Here is a 21,714-nt window from a genome sequence, read left to right as displayed (position 1 = left end):
AACGATAGGTGGGGAAGGAGAAATAAGAATGAAAGAGTATACCCAGTTTATAAAAGATATTTCACAGAACGAAGCACAAAAAGGAAAACGAAGGGATAGATTAACCTGAAACAAAAATAGTGGCATCATGTTTGCCATAACAAGTGCAGCTCGGGTCGATCGAACTGTTCCTGTTCCTTGCTTGGTTACTTTATGTTGAGACACGGATTGCTTCCCCATACAATTTTTATCATCCTCCTATTTCACCAGTCTCCTTCACACAACAGCGGATGTGGCCTCACACATATTCGTCATGACATGGTGAAGTCGGCGGGAAAACGAGAATGGAAAGACGTGGGAGAGAGCAAGGATGCAACACCACTGGTCAAAAAGAAAAAAAAAGCATTATCCCTTTTGTGTTGTGCCCCCCGCTTTCAGGTCCTGGAGGATGCGGCAGATCTCACCATCCCCAAACTCTGAGGTGTCATTAAAAAAGTCGCTAACTTCGAGCAGCCACTCCGGCTCAATTGCAGACGCCACCCGGATAAACGTACCACCTTGCCCCTGCACCTCAAGTCGGTCGTATACAATCCAAGACGGGGATCCGCTCATTGAAGGGAACGAGTGGCGGTGAAGTGCAACCATCTGCGAGTCCCTTACAGTTTTGTACAGCTCTCCACCGGGTGGTTTATACGCCACTTGAGTGAAGAATCCCTCAAGTACCGCTTTCCGGATCGCCACGGAGTCCAGTTTTCCCGACCTGTCATCATACGTGGACACAAAACAAATGTTTTTTTTCTTCATCAACTTGGTAAGCTGAGTATACACATTCACCGCTTGCTGCAGCGCTTGATAGGCAAGGAAGTTATCGAAGCAGTACTGCGAGGACTGGCCGCTACGCCAAAAAGCGTGAAAAACTTTAAAGAGAGTCAAATGGTCGCCATCAGGATGACGAAACATCACGTGTTTCTGCTCCGCCTCGATCCCACGGGATGCTGGGCGCACCAGCACATTCCTCGTTTCTAACATCGCTACTATAACCGCTGCGTCTGCTGCACAGCCGTATTGCGCGGAACGCATAAGCACACGGGCCAAACAGGCGTCCACGGGAAAATCGGCCATCAGACGCCCAAAGTCCGTGAGTTGTAAGTCGTCGTCTACAGCCCCGAAAAGACTGAGTTGACAATACGCATCCATAACACTCTGTTGCGATGGGGGATCAATGAAGGCAAACTGGTATGGATTGGTAACATCAAGTTTCAGCAGCAAAAGTACAGTGTTGATCATGTTGGAACGCAGCACCTCCGGGTGAGTTTGATTAGGGAAAGAGGAAAAGTCACTCTGCTGAAAAAGTCGGAAACACTTCCCTGGACGAGTACGGCCCGCACGACCTTTCCGCTGCTCTGCCGAAGCTTTACTGATAACAGCGGGTAATAGGTAGTCGACGCGGGCTTCCGCGTTGTACAAACTCTGTTTGTGGTATCCACAATCCACCACGTATACAATCCCGTCGATAGTTAACGATGTTTCGGCAATATTTGTTGCAAAAATAATTTTCCGCGTGTTCTTGCCAGCGTTAGAAAACACACGCCCCTGGTCATCGACGCCCAAGGAACCATACAGTGGTAAGACCCTTGCAAGCAACTGGGCACCATTGCTAGACACCGTGTTTCCATCATCGGCAAGAAGATGCTCAAGTTTTAACTTCGTGCGCGAAACAGCTCTTTCAATTTCTGCCTCACCGGTGAGAAAACACAAGATATCGCCAGGTGGTTCGTTCAAGTGGATATCACACACACGTTCCACGCAAGCTTCCACATAATCCTTCACCGGTACTGTAGAGTAAAGCACTTGAACATCATACATGCGGCCCTCCACCTGTATGAGTGGTGCTTTCGGAAAGTACGCCTGAAACCTCTCCATGTCAAGCGTCGCAGACATGACAACGAGCCTAAAGTCTTGACGGCGTTGCATAAGCAAACGCAACACCCCAAGAAGCACATCCGTTTCGACCGTACGTTCATGAGCCTCATCCACAACAACTACTGAAATCCGTGACAAATCGCGGTCCGAAAAGGCCTCACGCAAAAGCATACCATCTGTCATATAAAGCAATTTTGTCTTATCAGATACCATAGACTTAAATCGCACGCGGTAACCTACCTCCTCACCCAACTGCACATCCATTTCAGCGGCAACCCGCACAGCAATAGACATTGCAGCGATACGACGCGGTTGTGTACAAACAACAACCCCTGGTAATTCCATCTCTGATATGAACTGTGGCACTTGCGTTGTTTTACCACTTCCTGTCTCACCCACAAAGAGTACAACCTGGTGGTCACGCATATTTTGAGTAAGCTCCTTTGCTCTCTGGTACACGGGAAGCGTAGTCCTTTGAGCAAGGATCTTGTAATATTGCGGTGTGTATGGCTTCTTCGTAAATGGGTTTAGTTTAGGCAACATAGCCGAAGATTCCTCACGTGTGGAATGTCCACCCCCACCACCACTATTCTTGTCGTTGTTGCTGTTATTTGTTACGGCGGTGGGCAATGTTGAGTGGTTTTCCCATCTCGGTTTCACAAATCGTTGTCCCCCGCTACTTCCTTCATTACCGCTATTTGTACCTTCCATTGACTCACGGTGCTACGAAGGAATTTATATATCGTTTCTTTTTTTGTTTTTTCTCGCGCCCAACCGTCTCGTCCCTCCCCTCCCGTTCCTCTGGTGAGGGTCCACCCGTTACAGTAGCGGACAATCGGGGGAGCTTAGTTTCCTTATTCCCATGTTCACATAAAGGAGAATACCGTTTGTACACGCGCCACCAATGCAAAAAAAATAATAATAATAATAATATAATATATATGTGCATGTGCAAAGGTTGTGAAGAAAAAAAAAGGAGAGAAAAGGAAATGACCTTTAATGCCTCGAAGAGCGCGTCTCATTCGGTGCCGACAAAAAAAAAAAAGTGAAACATTAACACAACAACGCCAGCAGAATGGTTGAGGTAATAGATGGTAATAAAGGCGAGTCGATGCTCAGCAAGTAAAATATAGGGTTGAAACCCATCAGAAACGCAAATTTTACACGCCCACGGAAACAGCGTACGGCTGCTCGTAGAAAGTTGCAAAGAGAAATTAGAGCAAGTTAAAACACCTTTTCACAGTGTTGTTATTGGGGAGAGTGGGAAACCCTCCCTATCGCATCCACTTCATCACGACCGCATACACTTGCGTGAAGATCTCGCATTTCCGATCTTCCTTACACAATGGTAGAAAGCTGCTGCATAGGGGGGGGGGAAAAAACAGCTGTAATGCCATATTTATACTGCCTCTTTTTTCTTTTTTTCTTTCTGGGTAGTCTCATCACCTTTGGTACACGTTCATTATGACCAGGGGAGGAGAAGCCATTATTGCACCAAGTTGTCTTGAAAGAGGTACATGACTTATTACTATTGAGCACTTACCAGACGCGCATGTCATTGCGGATACCACAAGCAAACAACTAAGGAAACAATTGTCCCTGCTGCTGTGGATTCTGTGGAAGTCCCTGTCCTTGGGGATCCGATGGGAAACCTCCGTAAGGCATAAATGTTGGTTGCCCCTGCTGATATGGGTTAGACTGTGGCATTTCGATACAGACCTGCGACGGCGGAAACTGTGGTACACCCTGTTGAAGTGTATCCATTGTTTGCATCTGTTGGTACGGATTCATCTGCTGCGTGGTTGTACAGATCTGCTGCGACGGCGGAAACAGCGGCTCTCCTTGCTCTGGTTGCACCTGCTGGGGTGCGTAAGGCTGTTGTGAGATCAACGGAACCCCTTGCTGTTGTGGACTCGGCTTCTGCCCTTGCTGGGCGGCCATCATCGTTTGCATCATTTGCATCATCACCGCAAGTTGTTCCTGGTTAACGTTTCCACCTGCGCCGTTGGGTGGAGCTGTGCTCTGCAGTTGCATCGACGTGTTATTCGCGGGTACATCACAGATGGCCGGCCGATCCGTGAACTGGCTCTGAATCATGGGCACAGTACCTAAGTTCTGACAAACGTCCTCGACAAACAGCTGACCATGGGCTTCCATGGACATCCTTTTAAAGTATTCTCGCTGGAGAAGGAGGGCATGCTTACGATCATTGGGATCAACAACGGCCGATTCTTCAAGGGGCTTCAGCAACATTGGAAGGTCCCGGTCTACTGTGATCCTCATAAGCTCTATCCACTTCCGTTTCAGCAGTTGATTCATGTCAAAGAAGTCACTAGTTTTAGCCCTCGAAAAAAAATTCTCCAGTACCTCTTTCTTCGGGAAATCGGCAACACTGCAGCGGTACTTGTTCGCCAGGTCTTCACATATCTGTGGTAGATCTTCAATAAACTGTTTCCTTGCCTTAGCCTTACCAAACAGCGAGGGCATCTTGGTTTTATAAGTGGCGCAGAGAATCGCAAACGCAATTACTCGAGTTGCGCGCTGAAGCACAGAAGCCACACGTCGGTCAAGGGCCTGCATGGGGACTACCGTTGTTATATGGTAAATAAGGTCCGCCTTTTCTTCCGTAAATAGTTCATGATCTGTGCCCATGCGGTACGGCTGTTCCCAGAAACTTGAAATGAAAACGCGCGGTGGCTCTGTCGTAGCGACAAGGGCTGAGAGATTCCAAAACAATGCGCCATACACGCGCATAAGTTCTTGTGGCTCCACCGTATCAGCCTTGTTCAAAATAATACGGATTTTACTTTCATGCCCTCTCAGGGCTTGCTGAAACACAGCACGTAACTCCTCCCCAGAATCTAGTTTCGTTGGGTCAAACATGACAAACACAAGGTCGCTTTTCTCCACAAACCACCGACAAGCGTTAACGTAGTCATATCGACGACTGTGAGCATTCCCCGCGGTTTCCAAAACACCCGGTGTATCAATGAGTGTAACAGATTGCAGGATGGGGTGAGGATGTGTAATACCCTCCAATACCTCTCCGAATACACCACCAAATTGATTGAGGCCACGAAAAGGCTGCTTGGAGTCAGCCATCAAAACGCGGCCAGGTATTTTTTGTACGTCTTTCGCATGGGAAATTACGGTGAACCGATCAGTCACAGGTTGAGGACCTGTGGATAATAGATTACCTTGTAAAAGGTAATTTATGAACGTAGACTTTCCCGCTGAGAAGGGTCCTAAGAACGTGATGAATGGCTTCTTTTGCACCATGGATTCCCCAAACCACGAAGGACAGCACATATCGTAGTCAAACTTCACCTCTATTGGCCTAATGCGCTGAAAATAAATCTTTTCGAGTTCTATTAGCACATGTTTAATATGGGAATCCCACGACAAGTCCTCTTGAAGATCTTCAGCTTTCCTTACTAATTTGCCGTGTGACGACATGAGGTGCAGTAAAACACGTTATGCTGTTATTTTACTGTTTTCTTCAGCCGCGCGATGTGACACTATGCGTCCCTCTGTTTGCTACTTGTTGCTTTACGTTGGTCAACAAAGAAGGAGAAAGGAAAGAAAATAAATAAAAAGAGATTATTAACGAAATGCCTCTATTGGAGGTATCACTTTGCCATAAACAAATCCACATCCGAAAAGGCAGATGAACGAGCAAAACGAACGCTGTCGTTGGTGAATGGGGGTGGCAGTGCAACCACTGTACACGCCAATGTCGCAAAACTTACTGAGAGAAAGAGAGACAGACCCACACAAAGCACTTCCCAGCAAGCAAAACAATGATTGAGCACAAAGAAGAAAAAAATTGTGCGTTCGAGTGCAGGTTTACGTGAAATATTTAGGGAGGAAATGTAACGGCAAGCACATAGAAATGGAGCCGGCAATTCGTTTTATCGGAGTACGGCCGACTCACCAAAGTTGTATGCAAGCAATCTTCCAAAAGTCATTTGCCGTCGACCACGGCGATCTGTTTCTCTCCGGCTGCCGATGTTGCTGGAGAAACTACTGTTGGTGGTATGCCTTATACTGTGCACATCTGTGAGCGACGATGAATCAATAACACTCACATCACCTACATCTTCATCTTGCCTAAACCCGTGACGCTCCACCCGTCCAGCAGCGCCACCACCTCCTTGAAGGGAGAGCTCCAACGACTCACTGCGATCACCACTTTCATCTAGCGAGGCCATAGTGGTAGGAAGGAACACACGTATAGACATGGGCAAGTTGAACTCCAATTGCGGCTCCCTGGCCGACACAAGTTGAGGGGCTGTCTGGCCGGCATCCCAATTGTTCTTTTGCTGCCGCTGCTCCGTTTCTTCGGAGCCACCCCATACAGCAGAGGCTTTCATGGTTGCAGCCTCAAATACCAACCGACCTACACCGCACTGCAGCTGGCGCAGAACCTCCATTGGTATTTCACGTGTCGGATCCTCGGTGTGCAGAGAGGAAGTTGCATGGGAACGCGCTGCAGAGCCTAGCACGGCAACAGTAAACATGTCGGCATTCCAAGAAAGAGCTAAATTTAGGGCATCTTCTACAATGAGCGGTTCGCAGTTATGGCGTCCATTGGCAGCTTGTGGTGTCCACAGGAGGATAATATTAGCTCCCCACAGTTGAGTGGAAAGCATAACCCTCAAGCAGCGGTGATGGCGCAGAGGCACGAAACATGGCGCTGGCCTTGACGGGGAGATGCTTTCTTGGTCGAGGAAGAGTTCCGCATAATTGCTGGAAAGTATGCGCATTGCCTCGTCCTCGAGACCAATGAATAACAACACCGCATGGACTTGTCGCGACAAGCGAAGCAGGTGCTCCTCCACAGCTAAAACAGAATCTCGCTCCTCCGAGTAAAGACAATGAAGGCATTCGCGCAAGGACGTCAGCGGTGAGATATCGACCACAATCGGCCGAAGTAGTGGATCCTTTGGCCTAAAACCAGTTAAGTTCCTCCCAAGAAGGTTTGGCAGCTCCACCACACGTACTGGAACACGACCGTCGCAAAAATATCCAATATTCATCCCTCGTTTGTGCTGCTCATCGTTTTGTCGCAGCTTCAACCACCCAGGCTCCCCTTCAAGTGAATCCATCGTACCCTGTGCAGATGCCTTCAGGAAAGTAAAGAAATTTTGGCGGAGCTCTAAGAGGAGGGTGTTTTCGGAAAAGCGGTTTTCTTCCTGGTGTTCCTCTAACTCACGTTGATGCTTCAGGACGAAATGTTCCGTAACATCTGACCCCACAACCATATCTCGTGTCTCTGCATTCGAGGCCTCAAGCAAACTTGTCAACTGCTCCTCATGATGGAAGCGAAGCAACGTCAGCTTCTCCTCGTTATCAAGCAGGAGTTGCCTATACTGAAAATTCAACTGAATGAACAGATGGCACGTCGCCCGCAACAATTCCGCGTTTGGACTGATTAGCGATAGGAAGAACAGCGACTGCTCGTCTGCGTTTGTCCCCACCAGGTGGTAACGCTGAAGGAGTGTAAATTCACCGCGTTTTATCTGCGCTTGCTCAACACCAACTGGCGCATGTGTTTGCTCTACAGGTGTCACCATGAAATGTCTCCACGACTGACGAAGATCAACACACTCCTCATTACCTTTCGCCATGGATTCCCTCTAACCTTGCAGTGACCCAGAAGTGGAGAGGGAACAAAGAAAATAAAGGATATAAAGAAAAGGGTCCCCTCCCCCCCAAAAAAAAGAAAGAGGGTAAGACGGTTACAATAAGGATATATATATATTTTTACAAACAGGTATTGATTCATCTGAACCCCTTGCGAAGAGGCCGTTTCTTCCTCCCGCGTATCTCCTGTTCTTTAAGAACCGGATAATACTTTTCCTCAGATTCCATACTGCTTCGCATGCAGAGCAGCGGGGGTCACACACAAACCGTCTCTGTTATGCACTGGTTTTCCTACCTGTCCTTCCGCCTCCTTTTCTGAGGTGTGTTCCCCACACACAACATTTGTTTTCGTCGAACAGAAGGAAAAAAAAGGAGCAGAATCGCCGCGTGTAAAACACCTCAAACTCACAAGTTGTTTACGTCGCTAACAGTCCGTCCACATGATCATTCACCCAATAAAGTACGCCCCTTACCTACACTTTATCTCCTTCCTCTTTTTTCTGCGGGTACTTTTCCTGCATCTTTGTGAGCCATTCGTTTCCTTCTGCTATGCCTTGCTCATCCTTATGACGTGAACACCAACGCACCAACTTCTCTGCCGTTGTCACAGCCTGGCTACCATCTCCGATACCATCAAAACATTGCAGGATGCTCAGCAGCGACATCTTTACCATTTCATGATCGTTCTCGTCGATATGAGTATTGAGGGCCTCGAGAAGCAAATCGAGTGCCTTTCCATACATTTCCCTGCCGTCACCACCAGTTGCACATTCTCTTTCAGCAACCTTGTGCCAACAGAGTGCGATACCGGTGACAATAAAGCGGCGCATATTAACAGCTGCGACCGCTTGCATCGGGGTCGCCGTCCGTGCATCGACATCGATCCAGCGAAGTATATCTGTGAAAACAGAGTTCGCTTCTTCAAGTTTCCCACTTTTAAGGTGGATATAACCGATGAGCTGATTCGTTTCACCAAGCTTTGCAGCGTCTCGCATTCCTTCCGGTGCTGCCATCAGCGTCTGTTTCGCCTTCTTAGCCCTTTCCAGAGCCAAATCGTACTGCTGTAGGTTGTAGTGAGCCTGGGAAGCCTCCAGTAACAGCAGCGTCTCACATTGGATAGGGGCACTCAGTGCTCCCATTTCTTCCAGCATTGCTATGCCTTCGTCCACAGCGGACAATATCTTTCCATACTGCTTCTCTTCCCTATATGCATCCATTCTGCTCGATAGGTCGTTCCACTTTGCAAGCGCCTCCATATCCCTCTTCACAACCTCCTCGTTTAGGGTGAAACTCTCCACATTCACTGCGGAGGTGGGTGGGGAATCTGCTCTACTGGCAGTTGTTCCACATCCACTGCAAAAGCGGGACGCAGACAATACCACACCAGCGCAAAAGACGTGGCGTCTCTGGGAGACAATCAGACGCCGCAGGAACATTCCACACTTAAATAGCAAACAAAGCATGGGGACAATAGGTGAGCGCGCTGATCCGTATCTTAACAACCAAGACAACCATTTAACATGGCATGTAGGTGCCAACACCGATGGCGAAGCGTGAAGTGAACGGGAACGTAGACAGCGAACAAAAACAGGTAAGAGAACTCGCTTCAACTCTTTGCGCAATAAATCTGGTTGCTCCCGCACCCATTCCAGCTCCCCACCACACAAAAAAAAAACCAATATATACTCACTTCGTTCCCCCGTCGTCGCATCCTCGGGCACATCGAGTGTGTGCCCGCCCGCGTATATATGCGTGTGAGGATGGAGAGTTATGTTCGCATACACACCGCTAGCCCGCAGAAACAACCAACCATTCAGTTGAAAGCTAATCATTACGGTTTTCCGTCTCCACTGGTTTGCTCCGCGAATGCTTCCACCACGGCCTCACGAAACTCATCCATCTCACCAACTTCCATTCGCCTCACGCACTTCACGTTATGTTGTTGCGCCTGTTGCACAAACGAGGCCCTGCAAGATGAGTATGTCATACGTTCACGAGGTTTGCACGTGGGTGGGCACACGTTCACGATGATTACCCCCGCCTCTGCGGTTGGACACCGCATCACCACCACACGCGGCTGACCTTCAGGAAGGAGGGCCACAACATCATCCGCGAGTGAAGCAGCCGTCAAAGCGCTCACCGCCGCGCCAGCTTCAAGTGACTTTTCCACCACAAACTTCTCCTTGTCAATCGCAAACGTTACCGCGTTCACTTCACTATTTGCCATACGCTTCAGCAGAAGAACTCCCTCCTCACTTATAGGCACAGTTACACCCGGCATGACGGCAACAGGTGGAGCCACCTCCAGCTTAGCCACGGCAGCATGAAGTTTCTCTTCCTCCGTCATGAGCTCAGCGCGACTACTCTCTGATTCCTTTTTAAATAGCGATTCACAGATGTCATCCATGCGCTCAACATTGCGCTTCGTTAACTTGAAGGGCGGCTTCTGCAGCCCAGAAACTTCGGCGAGATGCATCGCCCCCGACGAATGCATCATTCTCACCTTTGGTTTTACATCTTCTGAGCAAAACGATATTTGAGCAAATTCACCTTTAGCAAGTTTAACAATTAGAAAGGCAGCACTCAAGCCGTCTTTGGTAATGGCGTCTCGCAGCTTGACCAAATCATCACTTTGGTTCCCTGTGGCTTCCAGCGGCGCACCGCGGAGCCGCATTGTTTCATCCTCAACAGTAATGACCAACGCACGAAGACGAGAATCCTCAGCTGCTATTTTACCAAACGCCTCTTGCAGTACGGAGTCTATTTTGAAACTGACACTAAGGGCTTTTGCCATTATAGGATACCTTTTTTGAGTTATTTCGTCTCAGTTGCAACAACTCCTTCCAGTGCCGAGTCGCACCTTCTCTTCCTTTGTTCTCTATGAGCTACAAATAAAGTAAGTAAATAAACTGTTTTTTTTCCAGCGGATGGGTCCGTCCTTTCCTTACGATTCGCTTCTCACGTTTGTGTAAAGGGGAAATTCCTCGGTCCCGTACGCCAGCAACAACATCATACCGGATGTTGTTTGTGATGAGGAGAGAGAACGATCAACAAGGAAAGAAAAAACGAAGCGTTGAAGCGTACCCACAGGAGCAGCAAAGAAAAATATAAAAGACACCGATGACCAGTGGAAAGGGAAGGTATATCAACACAAAGGCAGACAGACACGAATCCAGATGCAGTGGAAGGCGAAAGGATGAGACAAACAGCTGGGGAAGATTAAAAAAAAAAAACCTCTACAGAAGTCCAACCTCTTGAGAAGCCTCCACCAGGCGTTGCCGCACCATCGTAATCACACGACTATACTGGCTGGTAGGTCCATAACTTAACACACAGTTATCCACCATTTGTTCCAACACATCACGCAATGCCACAAACGCCTCACGGTCTGTTTTGGTGCTGAAGGGTGGCCCGCAAATCCAGCGCTCAATGCTACTGAGTTCAATGTTCGCCAAGTCAAATGCCGGGTACTCAAACCACCCTTTGCTGTCTACAGCGCGTAGATGACCCAAAAGTTTCAGACACTTCTTCTGCGTCTCGCTGTACAACGGCACCCCTCCTTCGCCATCCTTCACTTCTCTAGAAGCGGGAAGTGGGTTTATGTCAAACATTGTTTTCACCTGAAGAACAAAGTCGTTAGCCCCGCAGCGCAGTCCAGTTTTGCTGAGAAACGCACTGTAATGGCGGCGCAAATCTTGCTCAAACTGAGCGTGAAGTGACTTGATAGTTGGAGCGTGCTCAGCAGGTGCGGCATCGTATGCACCGTAGAGAAGCCGCTTGACGTCATACAATGCAGCTAATAGACCCCGCTCCCGATAAACACCGCTGAGGGTTCTTTCAACCAGCTCTCCATAAGTAAGATGCGATCGCGACACATCGGCTGCTTTTGGAGCTGAAGTTAATGTTTTATCGCCGAGCAGGCACATGTAGTCGTTTTTCCTCAGGTCCCGCAGGGCTTTAAAGACAACTGCGGTAGCCGCGTGTGCCACATCGTTATGCTCAAAAAAAGACTCACCACGACCGCTTTCGCCTGCGAGAGGTCGCGAAGAGACACGTGGACGCTTTTGCCCAACGAAATCGTCAGTTTCCTTCCGCAAAATAGTACACGGCCACCTCTCCATGGCGAACACCTGCGGCAACCCTTGAAGCATCTCCTCAGTGTAGGCGACAGGTACTTTCTTCACGTGGGTAAAGTCGAGTATAAGTTCAGTGATAGTTGGCTCCAAAAGGCGCAAGCAGTCATCCACACGGCACTCGGTTCTGCGGCGCGCCAACTCCAAGACTTCTGCGTTTGCCGTTTGGGTTCCTTTTTCATCCCTTGAGTGTTTTACTGCTTCATCATACTCTAATTTCAACGCCCGCACGGTAGTATAAATGTCGGTGATTGAATAATCCGTTGTTGAAGCACATTCTGCGTTATCATTTGTGCTTTTTTTGCTTACTTGTTTCCGGTATAGAAAGAATTGCGACTTATCCATCGCAGCCGTGTGGCAAAGGATCGAGAGGGCGGACTGCAGGTGTGCTAATCGACGTGCCGGATCACTGGCATTATCCATTGAGTCACCACTTTCACCACAACTAGATAACCCGGTGCCGCACTCAATCCGGCGCTGAATTGCGGCCACAACAACAGGGTCAGGTGCGGGAGAGATTTGAGGATTGGAGGTGGTGGGGAAATTACTTTGTTGCCTTAACTCCGGTGCACCCGGGGGTTCGGGAACCGAAAAGTGTCTTACCGTGACAGTGTGGGCCTCTTCGGGGAAGATCAAGTCCATTCTGCACCTTTCCTCTGTGGGGTTACATATATGTATCATGTGATGTGATGTGATGTGCCAGGCCGAAGTAAATTATCCAAAGGGAAAAGAGAAAAGCAGGGAAAACGTAGTCGCTACAATTATTGCCACCGTGGTGGAACAGCCATGGTGCGGTGTCGGAGTAACCAATTCAAAACACCACGCAACTACGCCTCGCCTCACCTCACCAACAAGCACAACATACAGTGAGGACGGACCCGTTACATTTGTGACGCATAAGTTTGTGACGTGATCCACAACAGGGGGGGGGAAGAGGAGAAATAAAGCGTGAAACGCCTGAAAGGAAACAAGGACAAAAGACTCTGAGAATACTTCGACTCTCTCTTTCTTTTCCAGCTCCCCTTCCATAATTGTCTCGCATAAAAAGAAAAACGTCATGGTCTCACCTGCTTTTCTCAAAGTGAAGACGTTGGACACCGATTGTGCGGGAGAAATCATTGAGAATTCCGATAATGCTACCACTCACTGGAGCCCTACGGTTTAATTTGACGGCAGTCCTCTCGACGGCACCATTCGCCGGGTTTCTTGGGCTCTGCGCACAGCGGGCAGTAGTACCACTCCTCCATTTTGAGGTATTTTTCCTTGAAGTGCAGCCCGTACACCTTGCGGCGTAGCTGCATCGGGTTCTTCTTGCGTTTCGGCGTACCGCCCTTGTTTCCAAGCATCAACAGCGTTGGTTGTGCAATCATTGGTGTAAAGAATGTCCTCCTAAACATTTGCTAAAACAAACAAAACGTGCGCCCCTTTGCTTCACTTCGCCGTGTTGTGTTCTTTGTTGTGTTTTCCCCCTTCGGGTTTCCTGACTTTTTGGTTTCACAGTTGCTCTCCCTGTAGCGGCGACGAATCACCTAATATGCCCGTCCTGCCAACCACTTGCCCAGGCGGTAGTCCACTGCTCGACAAAAAAATATGTAGAGCCGTGTGCGGGCAGTAGGTTAACGATTACCTACAATGGGGCGTGAACGTCTGTACAAAGTCCACTGATGGAAGCAAAGAACATAATTTGCACACCCGAAGGCATTAATTAAAAGTGAAAGGGAGGGGAGTTGAAGTAAGTAAATGCAACACACGTCACCATCGAAAGTGGGAACGTCACACCAATGAGCCCCGCTATGTCAAAAGTGACTCGGCCATTGACAGTAATAATAACAGGAATAACGAAAACGAAACACGCACTTTTAAAACAGATTTGCGACAGCTAGAGATGATTTACTGCTAAGTCGATAGGAGCGGCATCGGACATCCCTGATGCCTCCCTACTTCCCACGGCATACATCTTACTTGTCTCACTTTATTGACGGTATGGTTTGAACACCCCTTTCCGCCATTGTTGCTCAAAGGGCCTCCCACCTCTCGTCCTCTTTTTGAATTCTTCCCCTCTTCCCTTTTAACGCATCCGCCATCATTCTCGCCCTTCCCCTGTTCCCATACACAGCAATACAACGTAACGGCGGAAGATGGGCCCCATTACAAAAATAAGACAACAAAACGTTACAATCAGGTAGAAGGAAAAGCACAAAACAGTAACCAGGGGGAGAATAAACAAATTTCCTCCTACATGATGTGTCGTCCCTTCCCTCGGGACGGCCGCACAGATAACCAATAAAAGAGAAGCCGTGCGTACGCTACACATCTATCTTACTCGCACTCACTGGTGCTTTTCCTTCACTAGCCACCACAATGCACTTCTCGTCCTTATCCCATTTACACCACACCAAAGAAGGATCCAAAACTGCAACAGTCTCTGTTGCCGCCGACTACACAAACAAATAACGAGAGAACCGACAACATCTTACGCATGTTTCTTCCCTGTTGATGCTCGAATGCTTTCCCCGTTGGGCGTCTTTGCGCTTCGCCTTGCTGTTCCTGCCCCGCGATGATTGAAATGCATAAAACCCACACCTGTGTAAGCAATGCTGTCGTAACGGTCAAAACAGTTTTTGTCGATGAGTCGCGCGGGTTTGAAGGTTGAGCGCTTCACATATCCAATTATCGATACAGCGACACCTACAAGTAACTCTGCGAAGATGTACAATGTTGCGCCACTGCTGCCTGTCACAGCTCCCGTGCGTAAAGACGTCATGGGAAAATAGTCGCCTCTATTGAGGGATTCACCAGTCCCGTGGTGCTGTTCCTGAAGTTGCTCACGAGCACTCAGCGCGAGGTAAATACTGTGCAGTAAAAGCAGTACCCCTAGTGGAAGTATCAATTGGTGAAACACAACCATTAGTAGCGCGTGACGGGGAAGTTACTCGTAAAATAATAGTAGTGATAATAATAAAAAAATCAGCGGGTGTGGCTGAGACGAAAGTTAGGCCCCCGGAGGGAAAACTGAAGCACAAAGTACTCCTTTGCCCTCAGTTTAATAAAAGGGATACCTGCGTGTATTTTAATCTGGGTGTCGATGAGTCTGCTCGTCTCCTTCTGAATTGTTTCCCGCGATGTGGAAAAAAAAATGCTTTGGCTACCTCTAAGTAATTACCTCGCTCACACCCTTCTGTATATATATATATGTACGAGAGTTATGAGCGCCAACCGCGTTATTGATGTCGGCAACAATAAGAAAAAAAGAATAAAAGTAATATTTTCCAAAGAGGCATCAACGTGAATGTGTTTTTCCCCCTTTAATTTGAACGCCAACACCATCTGCAACATCAAAGGTGTAATTCACCTGCCGCTACGATGTTTTAACACGAATTACACCTAAATGTAAATATAAACACCTCCTTTTTAAAAAAAAACTTTTATTTTTAAAGTGTTACACTATTAACCCCTCCTCCATTTTATTTAACTAATTACCATTGTTATTTGTTTTGTTTTTTACATTACGTCATGTCACACTTCACCCCCAACCGCCTTTTTCCTCCTTCTTTCCAAAGGTCTTCCGCAATCCTGCGACTGGCTGCACGCTGCCACTTCGTTTTGGCCCCCTCTCCGGTCAGGGAAAGAGATACAAACAGGGAGCAACCAAGCAATAACAAAACAAAACAAAACAAAAAGGAAAACAATCACAGGAAATTGGGAATATTCACAACACCGGAGAGCTCAGGTTGGACAAGCCCCCGTCTAATGCTGGAAACAACAGCAAAAAGGTTGGCAAGATCAAAACACACACACACACACACACGTACGCTTCGTAACCTTAAAAGGTATTCCCATCATCCTGCTGACACCTTCCTCAAGGGATGCGAGTGGAGCTCAACTGAGATTAAATAGCGAATAAATGATAAGGAGTTTAGTTTCAGCCCCCACTCCGCCCAAATGCAACACGTAAGAAAAAAAAAACTTTCCATAACTCGCCCTCTCGTCACACCACATGCTCTCCCGCCGGGCCAACAGTCCACTACACAAATCGTTTTGCACGCACTCTCTCCGCTCTATTTTAATGCAGTAACGGATAATTAGCGGATTGTCTTCCCCCGTTTTCCTCTTTTCCCGGATAGTTTTCACTTAGTTTCATTGTTGGATTCCCAATCATCGCAGGTCTACTTCATTTTTAATATATATATATATATATGCTTTGCCTGCGGTTGCCCCCCCCTTGATTGCTTTACTTCGATTAAATAGTTAATTGACACGCCACATGAACATTAGGGTTGGCATCGACCCATATAACGTGGGAACAAGCACGCATCCCTTACGGAGTCAAGATCCAACAGCCACACAAGCAGCCGCTCCAGCCCCAACCCGAAACCACCGTGCGGAGTTGAGCCGTACTTGCGCTGCTCCGTATACCAGTAGTACACCTCGGGGTCGAGACCCTCGCGTTTGTATGCCTCCATTAACTCATCATAATCCCACATACGCATCGAGCCGCCAACCACTTCACCAATGCCGGGCGCCAACACATCCACTGACTCCGTGAGCCGGTTGTCATGATCATCCCGAGCCATGTAAAAGGACTTCATTTCGGCAGGGAAATGCGTCATTAAAACAATCTCGCCAATCATTCCCACCATTGCCCGCTCCGGTTGATCAGTGATGTCCTCACCGAATTTGAATGGCTCATTGGTCTCGGGGTTCAATATGTTGTGCTCGTTGCAGAATTTAATTGCATCAGCGTACTTGAGCCGCCTGAAGGGTTTCTTCGGCGCCAGTTTCCAGTTCTTGGGATCGCGTGGGTTGCCGTTCGGATCGACCAATTGCTTGGGATTCATGAAGGCAATGAGGTCACCGACACGTTCAATCACCGTGTTGAACACCGACACGATGAGGTCCTCAATATATGTCAACATCTCCTCAAAATTGCACACCGCATACTCCACTTCCAAGTGTGTGTACTCACTTAGATGGCGTTTCGTTTTGGATTTCTCTGCTCTGTAGCTTGAAAGGAGACAGTAAACATCTCCAAGGGAAGCTGTGCAGGCTTCCAGGTATAACTGAGAGGACTGAGTAAGATACGCCTTCTTTCCGTAATACATCACGTCAAAAAGAGTTGACCCACCCTCACACTGAGTACCCACAAGCGTTGGCGGTGTTACTTCGTACATCCCCTTGGACCAGAAGTACTCGCGGAAGGCACGAATAAGTTCATGCCGCACCTTTAGTGTTGTAGATCCATACGTTCCTCTAATGACTAAATGTCTATCATCCAGCAATTTATCAGGGGAGCTTTCAGCTGTAATAACGTTTTCAATGCTTCCGTCTGAGTTGCCAATGATAGCGTACTCCTCCACGTGCAGTTCGTACGGGGGCTGCAACTCGGTTTCGGCCTTTGGTTCGTGTTTCAGTCTTCCACGGATAGCCAACGACGTCTCTCGATGAAACGGTTCCGTTTCGCCTCCAAAAACCACTTGAATGTAGCCCGAACCATCACGTAGTACAACAAAGGAAATGCGTGACTGATGCCGGACACGATGCGCCCACCCAATTACGTGCACAATTTCACCTTCCTTGCACTTGGGTAAATCGCCAATAAGATTGCGTTTCTTCGTATCAACGACGTTCTTCCAGTCATCGTTGCGTGGGCACTGCTGTGCGCCTCCCGCTCCCTTACCGGACGGAGCAGACGGTGCTGCCTGCTTTGGTTTACTGGGTGCTTCCTCAAGTACAACACCTTCAATCATGGGGGGCACCATTTCCTCCACTGCAGACTTTACCACGCTGATGTCGGCCCACTGCAGTCCCTTTGCTCGTTTCACCTTACCAATGAGCATATTGGGATTCTTCACCCACGAAGCCTTGAGCACTTTGGGATCCTCCGCTTCCAGTGCCTCCTTCACAAGCCTGACGGTATCATCACGGGACAATACAACACCGACACCGCACTCTTCCTCAAACTTCGCAACTTCAAACGCGGCGTTAGCCTTGAGGGCATTAACAAACCGCACAGCAGCGTCCACCTTCTGCGTGGAGTCGAGCTTATTATTCTTTACGTAAGTGGCGATGTGGTCACGATGCTCGGAGAGTTTCACCTTTGTCCAAATATTGAACATCATCACCTTTTGCTCCCGAGGCGAGGCGGCCGTAATTCCCTGGACGCCGAAGAACTCGAGAAGGTCCGTCACACGTTCAGGCTTCGTGGACAAATCCTTCGCATTCTTTTCATCCAAGCCAACAACCTCCCGAAGCTTTGTAATTATTTCCTCCGACATCAATTTGCTTCTTTCTGTGGTGTGAATAAAGGCTCGACGGGGGGAGAAGGTTTTTTTTGTGCCGCTTTCGTAGGGATCAGACAGCAGTGGTGAGGATCTTCTAAGGGAGCTCAGTACCGCAGCAGTACGTATCGGTATATTTGTACATAATAAGGGGCAGCGATAAAAGTAAAAGCAGTGGAGGGCACAGTTGCACTGCACCCCGCCATGGCATCGAAACTTACGCATCAACACCATTAGATGTTTTCTGTTAGTGTCGATGTTGATTCCTCCTCCTTTTTTACTCTCCCATATATACACACATGCACACACACGCACACACACACACGCACACGTCACCACCACTACTCTTGTGAGTGTCAACAAGGATACAAACACGAACGCAAGTATCGATACACACGGCAACTTCTCTACCCTTTCCCCTAATTTTTGTATTCCCCTCTTTCTAAAAGCTTAATGATTCCTTTTGGTATTGTCTTTGTTTTTTACACCCTTGCTCTCTGATACAGTGCTTGTGATAATAACAATTAAAAGAAAAAAAATGTACAAGTACAGGGAGGGGGTTACGTATCACATACATTTCACATTTCCCCCTCCCCTGGGCATTTTCTTTTTCCTTTTCCCCTCTTGCTGAAAGGGATGCGGATCTGCAACGTAAAGGAAGGGGGGGGGAGGGGAACATCACAAAACGATTCCAAACAAACAACAGCAAGAGTGAGGGGGGAGGGGAAAAAAAAAAGTGTAAAATACATGAGTTGTCCGCGGTAGTACGGCTCCTTCCCTTCCCTCCCATATTTTCCCCACCTCTTCCCCCCACCCCACGCTCCCCGAAGCGGGGGTAGTTGAATAGGGAAGAACCACGCAAGCGATAACACACTGCATGATGTAATGCACAACGGGCAAGACAAAAAGACAGGGTCATTTAAAAATTCAGGAAAAAAGAGAGGGAAGCGGAAGAGTTACATAAATGACAACCACAACACGGTGTGATAACGACAATAACAAAAGGTTACCCTACATGGAAGGGCCATTCACGCCATACGAAGGGCAGCTCACTGCTGGGTTTCCCCCTTCCGCTGCTCATGAGAGGTGAAAAAAAATTAAACCCCCTAAAAGGAAAACATAAAAAAAAACATAAACGAAGGAAGGAAGGGCAACGCACAAACAGTTAAGTAAGTTGTTAACATGAGCACAAGCTCACTCGGACATGGGGAACGAGTTATAAATTACTCATTCGCATCCACCCCTATGCAGTCCCACAGATGCGTTTTCAGCCCCCATCCATAACAGATAAATCTGAAACCCTCTCTCTTCTTCTTCCCTGTCTGTAACACCAACAACAAAAAAAGAAAAGAGAAGCATGTAAGCTGTTTATACATCATCGTCCCATCCCCAACGCTGAGGCCTAAAAGTCTTCAGCAGCACTACACCACGGAGACACAAGGAAAGAAGAAGCGATCGCCAACGCTCCTCTTCCTCGTAAATAGCCATACGGTCCTCTTCCTCTCCCTCGACGATAGGTTCAAAGGCTCTGACGAGCGCAAGGCGTTTCTTCTCTTTCATGTGTTCCACGTCCTGCCTCTGACAAATGCATATATCACATCTCCTAGCAACCTCGTCCGCATACAACTTACGCCGTACATCAGCTTCACAATGCTCCACACGACGTTTCCCCACCTTCAACCACATGGGTTCAGACCACTGGGAATCAATACGTTCAATGGTATCGAGTGCAGCCCGAACGCGTGCCTCTTTATCGGTCAGAATCTTGCGGTAAGGAATCCCATCCTCGAAGTCCGGACACGTGACAGCCTTAACGCCTATGTCGCACTCCCTCTTTTCATAAGATGGAAACTTGGGCGAATCTCCAACTAGCTCGACCTCCTTTACCACTTTAGCAGGTGATGCGCATGTGGACGGTGGCACCGGCGACGACGCAGCGCACCCATTTGGCAGATTTGCACTATAATCTTGTGGAGATGCGCTCATTCTTGCGACACAAGTCCATGCGCCATTGACATTCTGCGAATCATAAGGCGCCTCATAGCTTTCAGCATCTAACACATCCGTACCGCGTAGCTCATCAGCCATTATTTCCTTCATGTACTCCTCTTCAAACTCTCTCTGCCGCTCCAGAATGAGCCGAAATCCTGCTGTAAGACTACGGAACTCTTTGCGCTCCAACATTAGCAAGTCGCGACGGAAATCTGCGAACTGATCAATGAGCTCGTCCATCTCATTGGACTCATCGCCCTTATCAACACTATTGTCTATGTTCTCACCTAGTTGTGCGCTTGATGCAACGGCATTCCCATTGCATTCACGAAGCTTTGACGGCAGCGGCTGCGGTTGGGTGTCGTTGGTGTCGCAAGATTGACGTTTCTCATACCTGGCAAATGCGCGGGATAGCCAAACAGTGTCTATCGAGTACTCCTTCACCTTTTCAAGCTTTACCATCTTTTCGGGGGATATTAGTGGAACCGTATCCACAGGGTACGTGCGGGGAAACTCGGGTACATTAAACTCTTCAAGACCACATAATGGTACTTTAGATGCATCTCTACTCTTCAGACGCAACAGAACCACTGTACGTCGCCTAGCGTCTAATTCCCATTCCCGAAAGCTTCTCCAAGACACTCCTTCATCTTCCAAAATACTACTGCGAGCGTGACGTTCCTCCGACTCAAAACCAACGAGTTGGTCCAGCAGCTTCCTCTGCTCCGGGTTTAATCGCGAATGAACCGCAGGTAAGCCATCGCATAAACCACCTTCCTCTCCTGAGCTGAAGAGTGGAGGCAACTTCGTGAGGGGACATCTGTGCTTGAGCGGGTAGGGGATTTCACTGAGAGACACGTTGGGCCACGTGTAAATCATTGCGTTTTCCTGCTGCCTTCCACCATTTTTCATGTCAGCATTATGGCATATGGGAGCCAGCACCGGCATTTGTGCTGATCCACAACGCGTTTTTGTCCCCCTCCATAGCGTGAAAAGGTCATACACCGCCGTTTTGCCCGGTGTGGTGGGAGCGAGGAAGCTCAACAGCGGGGACGCTGCATGCTCCTTGACAACAATACGGTCCGACAAATGACCAATGAATACATTATCACCACTAGTTGTCGTCCCTTGAAAGCACGGATACAAGGCCTCAACCACAAAATCAGATAGCTCAGGGTAACACTTGAACGCCCGTGCGGTGAAGCGGGACACCAACTCACCAACAGTGGCGGAGGACAGCGGTTTTATGAACGGCAAAACAATCTGGGAATGCAATCGATACGTACTTGGCCCACGGAAGACATTTGTTCGTGGATATGGAAGTGCATCATAATGCATGCGAAAACAGACAGGTAAGTGGAATTCTTCTTCTACTTCCTCTCTCTCCACTTGCGCCTCCTCTTTTACCTCATCCATCGCTTCATCCATCCGTGGCACAATCTCAGGAAATTTCACATCGGAATGCTGAGACTGCTTAGGAGAAGAAACCGCAGACATTTTCCCTTCTGGGGCGCCAATTAGTTACTTTTACTCTTGCTTTCCCTCTTCCTCGTGATGCTTTACCTAACAGGAGAGAGTGAAACAAATATATATATAAATAAATATATATGTATGTATATCAAGGATGATCCACCTCGCTGCACACCAACCAACGAACCAAAACACAGATATGCGCGTACAGATGGAATGATAAACACGCAGAGCCTGAGGCATGGATGAATAAAAGAAAAATCGAAACAACAAGGAAATAAAATAACTATCCA

The 21,714-nt window shown here is 48.2% G+C and overlaps 10 protein-coding genes across 10 annotated transcripts; all 10 read right to left on the bottom strand.

Annotated features, from left to right (window-relative positions):
* Positions 1-384: 384 nt before the first annotated feature.
* Positions 385-2,613, bottom strand: TbgDal_IV2350 (ATP-dependent RNA helicase, putative; the record flags this gene model as incomplete). The annotated part of the gene is made up of 1 exon (XM_011774520.1): positions 385-2,613. The coding sequence occupies one exon, from the start codon at positions 2,611-2,613 to the stop codon at positions 385-387; it is 2,229 nt and encodes a 742-aa protein (XP_011772822.1).
* An 870-nt stretch (positions 2,614-3,483) lies between these two features.
* On the bottom strand, positions 3,484-5,358 carry TbgDal_IV2340 (sarcoplasmic reticulum glycoprotein, putative; the record flags this gene model as incomplete). The annotated part of the gene is made up of 1 exon (XM_011774519.1): positions 3,484-5,358. One exon carries the CDS (start codon positions 5,356-5,358, stop codon positions 3,484-3,486), a length of 1,875 nt encoding a protein of 624 aa, XP_011772821.1.
* Positions 5,359-5,813: 455 nt separating this feature from the next.
* On the bottom strand, positions 5,814-7,532 carry TbgDal_IV2330 (hypothetical protein, conserved; the record flags this gene model as incomplete). Its single annotated transcript, XM_011774518.1, has 1 exon — positions 5,814-7,532. The coding sequence occupies one exon, from the start codon at positions 7,530-7,532 to the stop codon at positions 5,814-5,816; it is 1,719 nt and encodes a 572-aa protein (XP_011772820.1).
* A 489-nt stretch (positions 7,533-8,021) lies between these two features.
* TbgDal_IV2320 (hypothetical protein, conserved) lies at positions 8,022-8,984 on the bottom strand (the record flags this gene model as incomplete). The annotated part of the gene is made up of 1 exon (XM_011774517.1): positions 8,022-8,984. One exon carries the CDS (start codon positions 8,982-8,984, stop codon positions 8,022-8,024), a length of 963 nt encoding a protein of 320 aa, XP_011772819.1.
* Positions 8,985-9,379: 395 nt separating this feature from the next.
* On the bottom strand, positions 9,380-10,342 carry TbgDal_IV2310 (G-actin binding protein, putative; the record flags this gene model as incomplete). The annotated part of the gene is made up of 1 exon (XM_011774516.1): positions 9,380-10,342. The coding sequence occupies one exon, from the start codon at positions 10,340-10,342 to the stop codon at positions 9,380-9,382; it is 963 nt and encodes a 320-aa protein (XP_011772818.1).
* Positions 10,343-10,784: 442 nt separating this feature from the next.
* Positions 10,785-12,362, bottom strand: TbgDal_IV2300 (hypothetical protein, conserved; the record flags this gene model as incomplete). Its single annotated transcript, XM_011774515.1, has 1 exon — positions 10,785-12,362. The coding sequence occupies one exon, from the start codon at positions 12,360-12,362 to the stop codon at positions 10,785-10,787; it is 1,578 nt and encodes a 525-aa protein (XP_011772817.1).
* A 473-nt stretch (positions 12,363-12,835) lies between these two features.
* On the bottom strand, positions 12,836-13,078 carry TbgDal_IV2295 (hypothetical protein, conserved; the record flags this gene model as incomplete). Its single annotated transcript, XM_011774514.1, has 1 exon — positions 12,836-13,078. One exon carries the CDS (start codon positions 13,076-13,078, stop codon positions 12,836-12,838), a length of 243 nt encoding a protein of 80 aa, XP_011772816.1.
* A 1,076-nt stretch (positions 13,079-14,154) lies between these two features.
* Positions 14,155-14,589, bottom strand: TbgDal_IV2290 (hypothetical protein, conserved; the record flags this gene model as incomplete). Its single annotated transcript, XM_011774513.1, has 1 exon — positions 14,155-14,589. The coding sequence occupies one exon, from the start codon at positions 14,587-14,589 to the stop codon at positions 14,155-14,157; it is 435 nt and encodes a 144-aa protein (XP_011772815.1).
* A 1,363-nt stretch (positions 14,590-15,952) lies between these two features.
* On the bottom strand, positions 15,953-18,193 carry TbgDal_IV2280 (asparaginyl-trna synthetase, putative; the record flags this gene model as incomplete). The annotated part of the gene is made up of 1 exon (XM_011774512.1): positions 15,953-18,193. One exon carries the CDS (start codon positions 18,191-18,193, stop codon positions 15,953-15,955), a length of 2,241 nt encoding a protein of 746 aa, XP_011772814.1.
* A 1,134-nt stretch (positions 18,194-19,327) lies between these two features.
* Positions 19,328-21,448, bottom strand: TbgDal_IV2270 (hypothetical protein, conserved; the record flags this gene model as incomplete). The annotated part of the gene is made up of 1 exon (XM_011774511.1): positions 19,328-21,448. One exon carries the CDS (start codon positions 21,446-21,448, stop codon positions 19,328-19,330), a length of 2,121 nt encoding a protein of 706 aa, XP_011772813.1.
* Positions 21,449-21,714: the final 266 nt, after the last annotated feature.

This window comes from Trypanosoma brucei, chromosome 4 (genome assembly GCF_000210295.1).
Source record: "Trypanosoma brucei gambiense DAL972 chromosome 4, complete sequence".
NCBI classification, from domain to species: domain Eukaryota; phylum Euglenozoa; class Kinetoplastea; order Trypanosomatida; family Trypanosomatidae; genus Trypanosoma; species Trypanosoma brucei.
The sequence above is the reverse complement of the archived record's forward strand: the minus strand, read 5'-3'. Positions and strand labels throughout refer to the sequence as shown.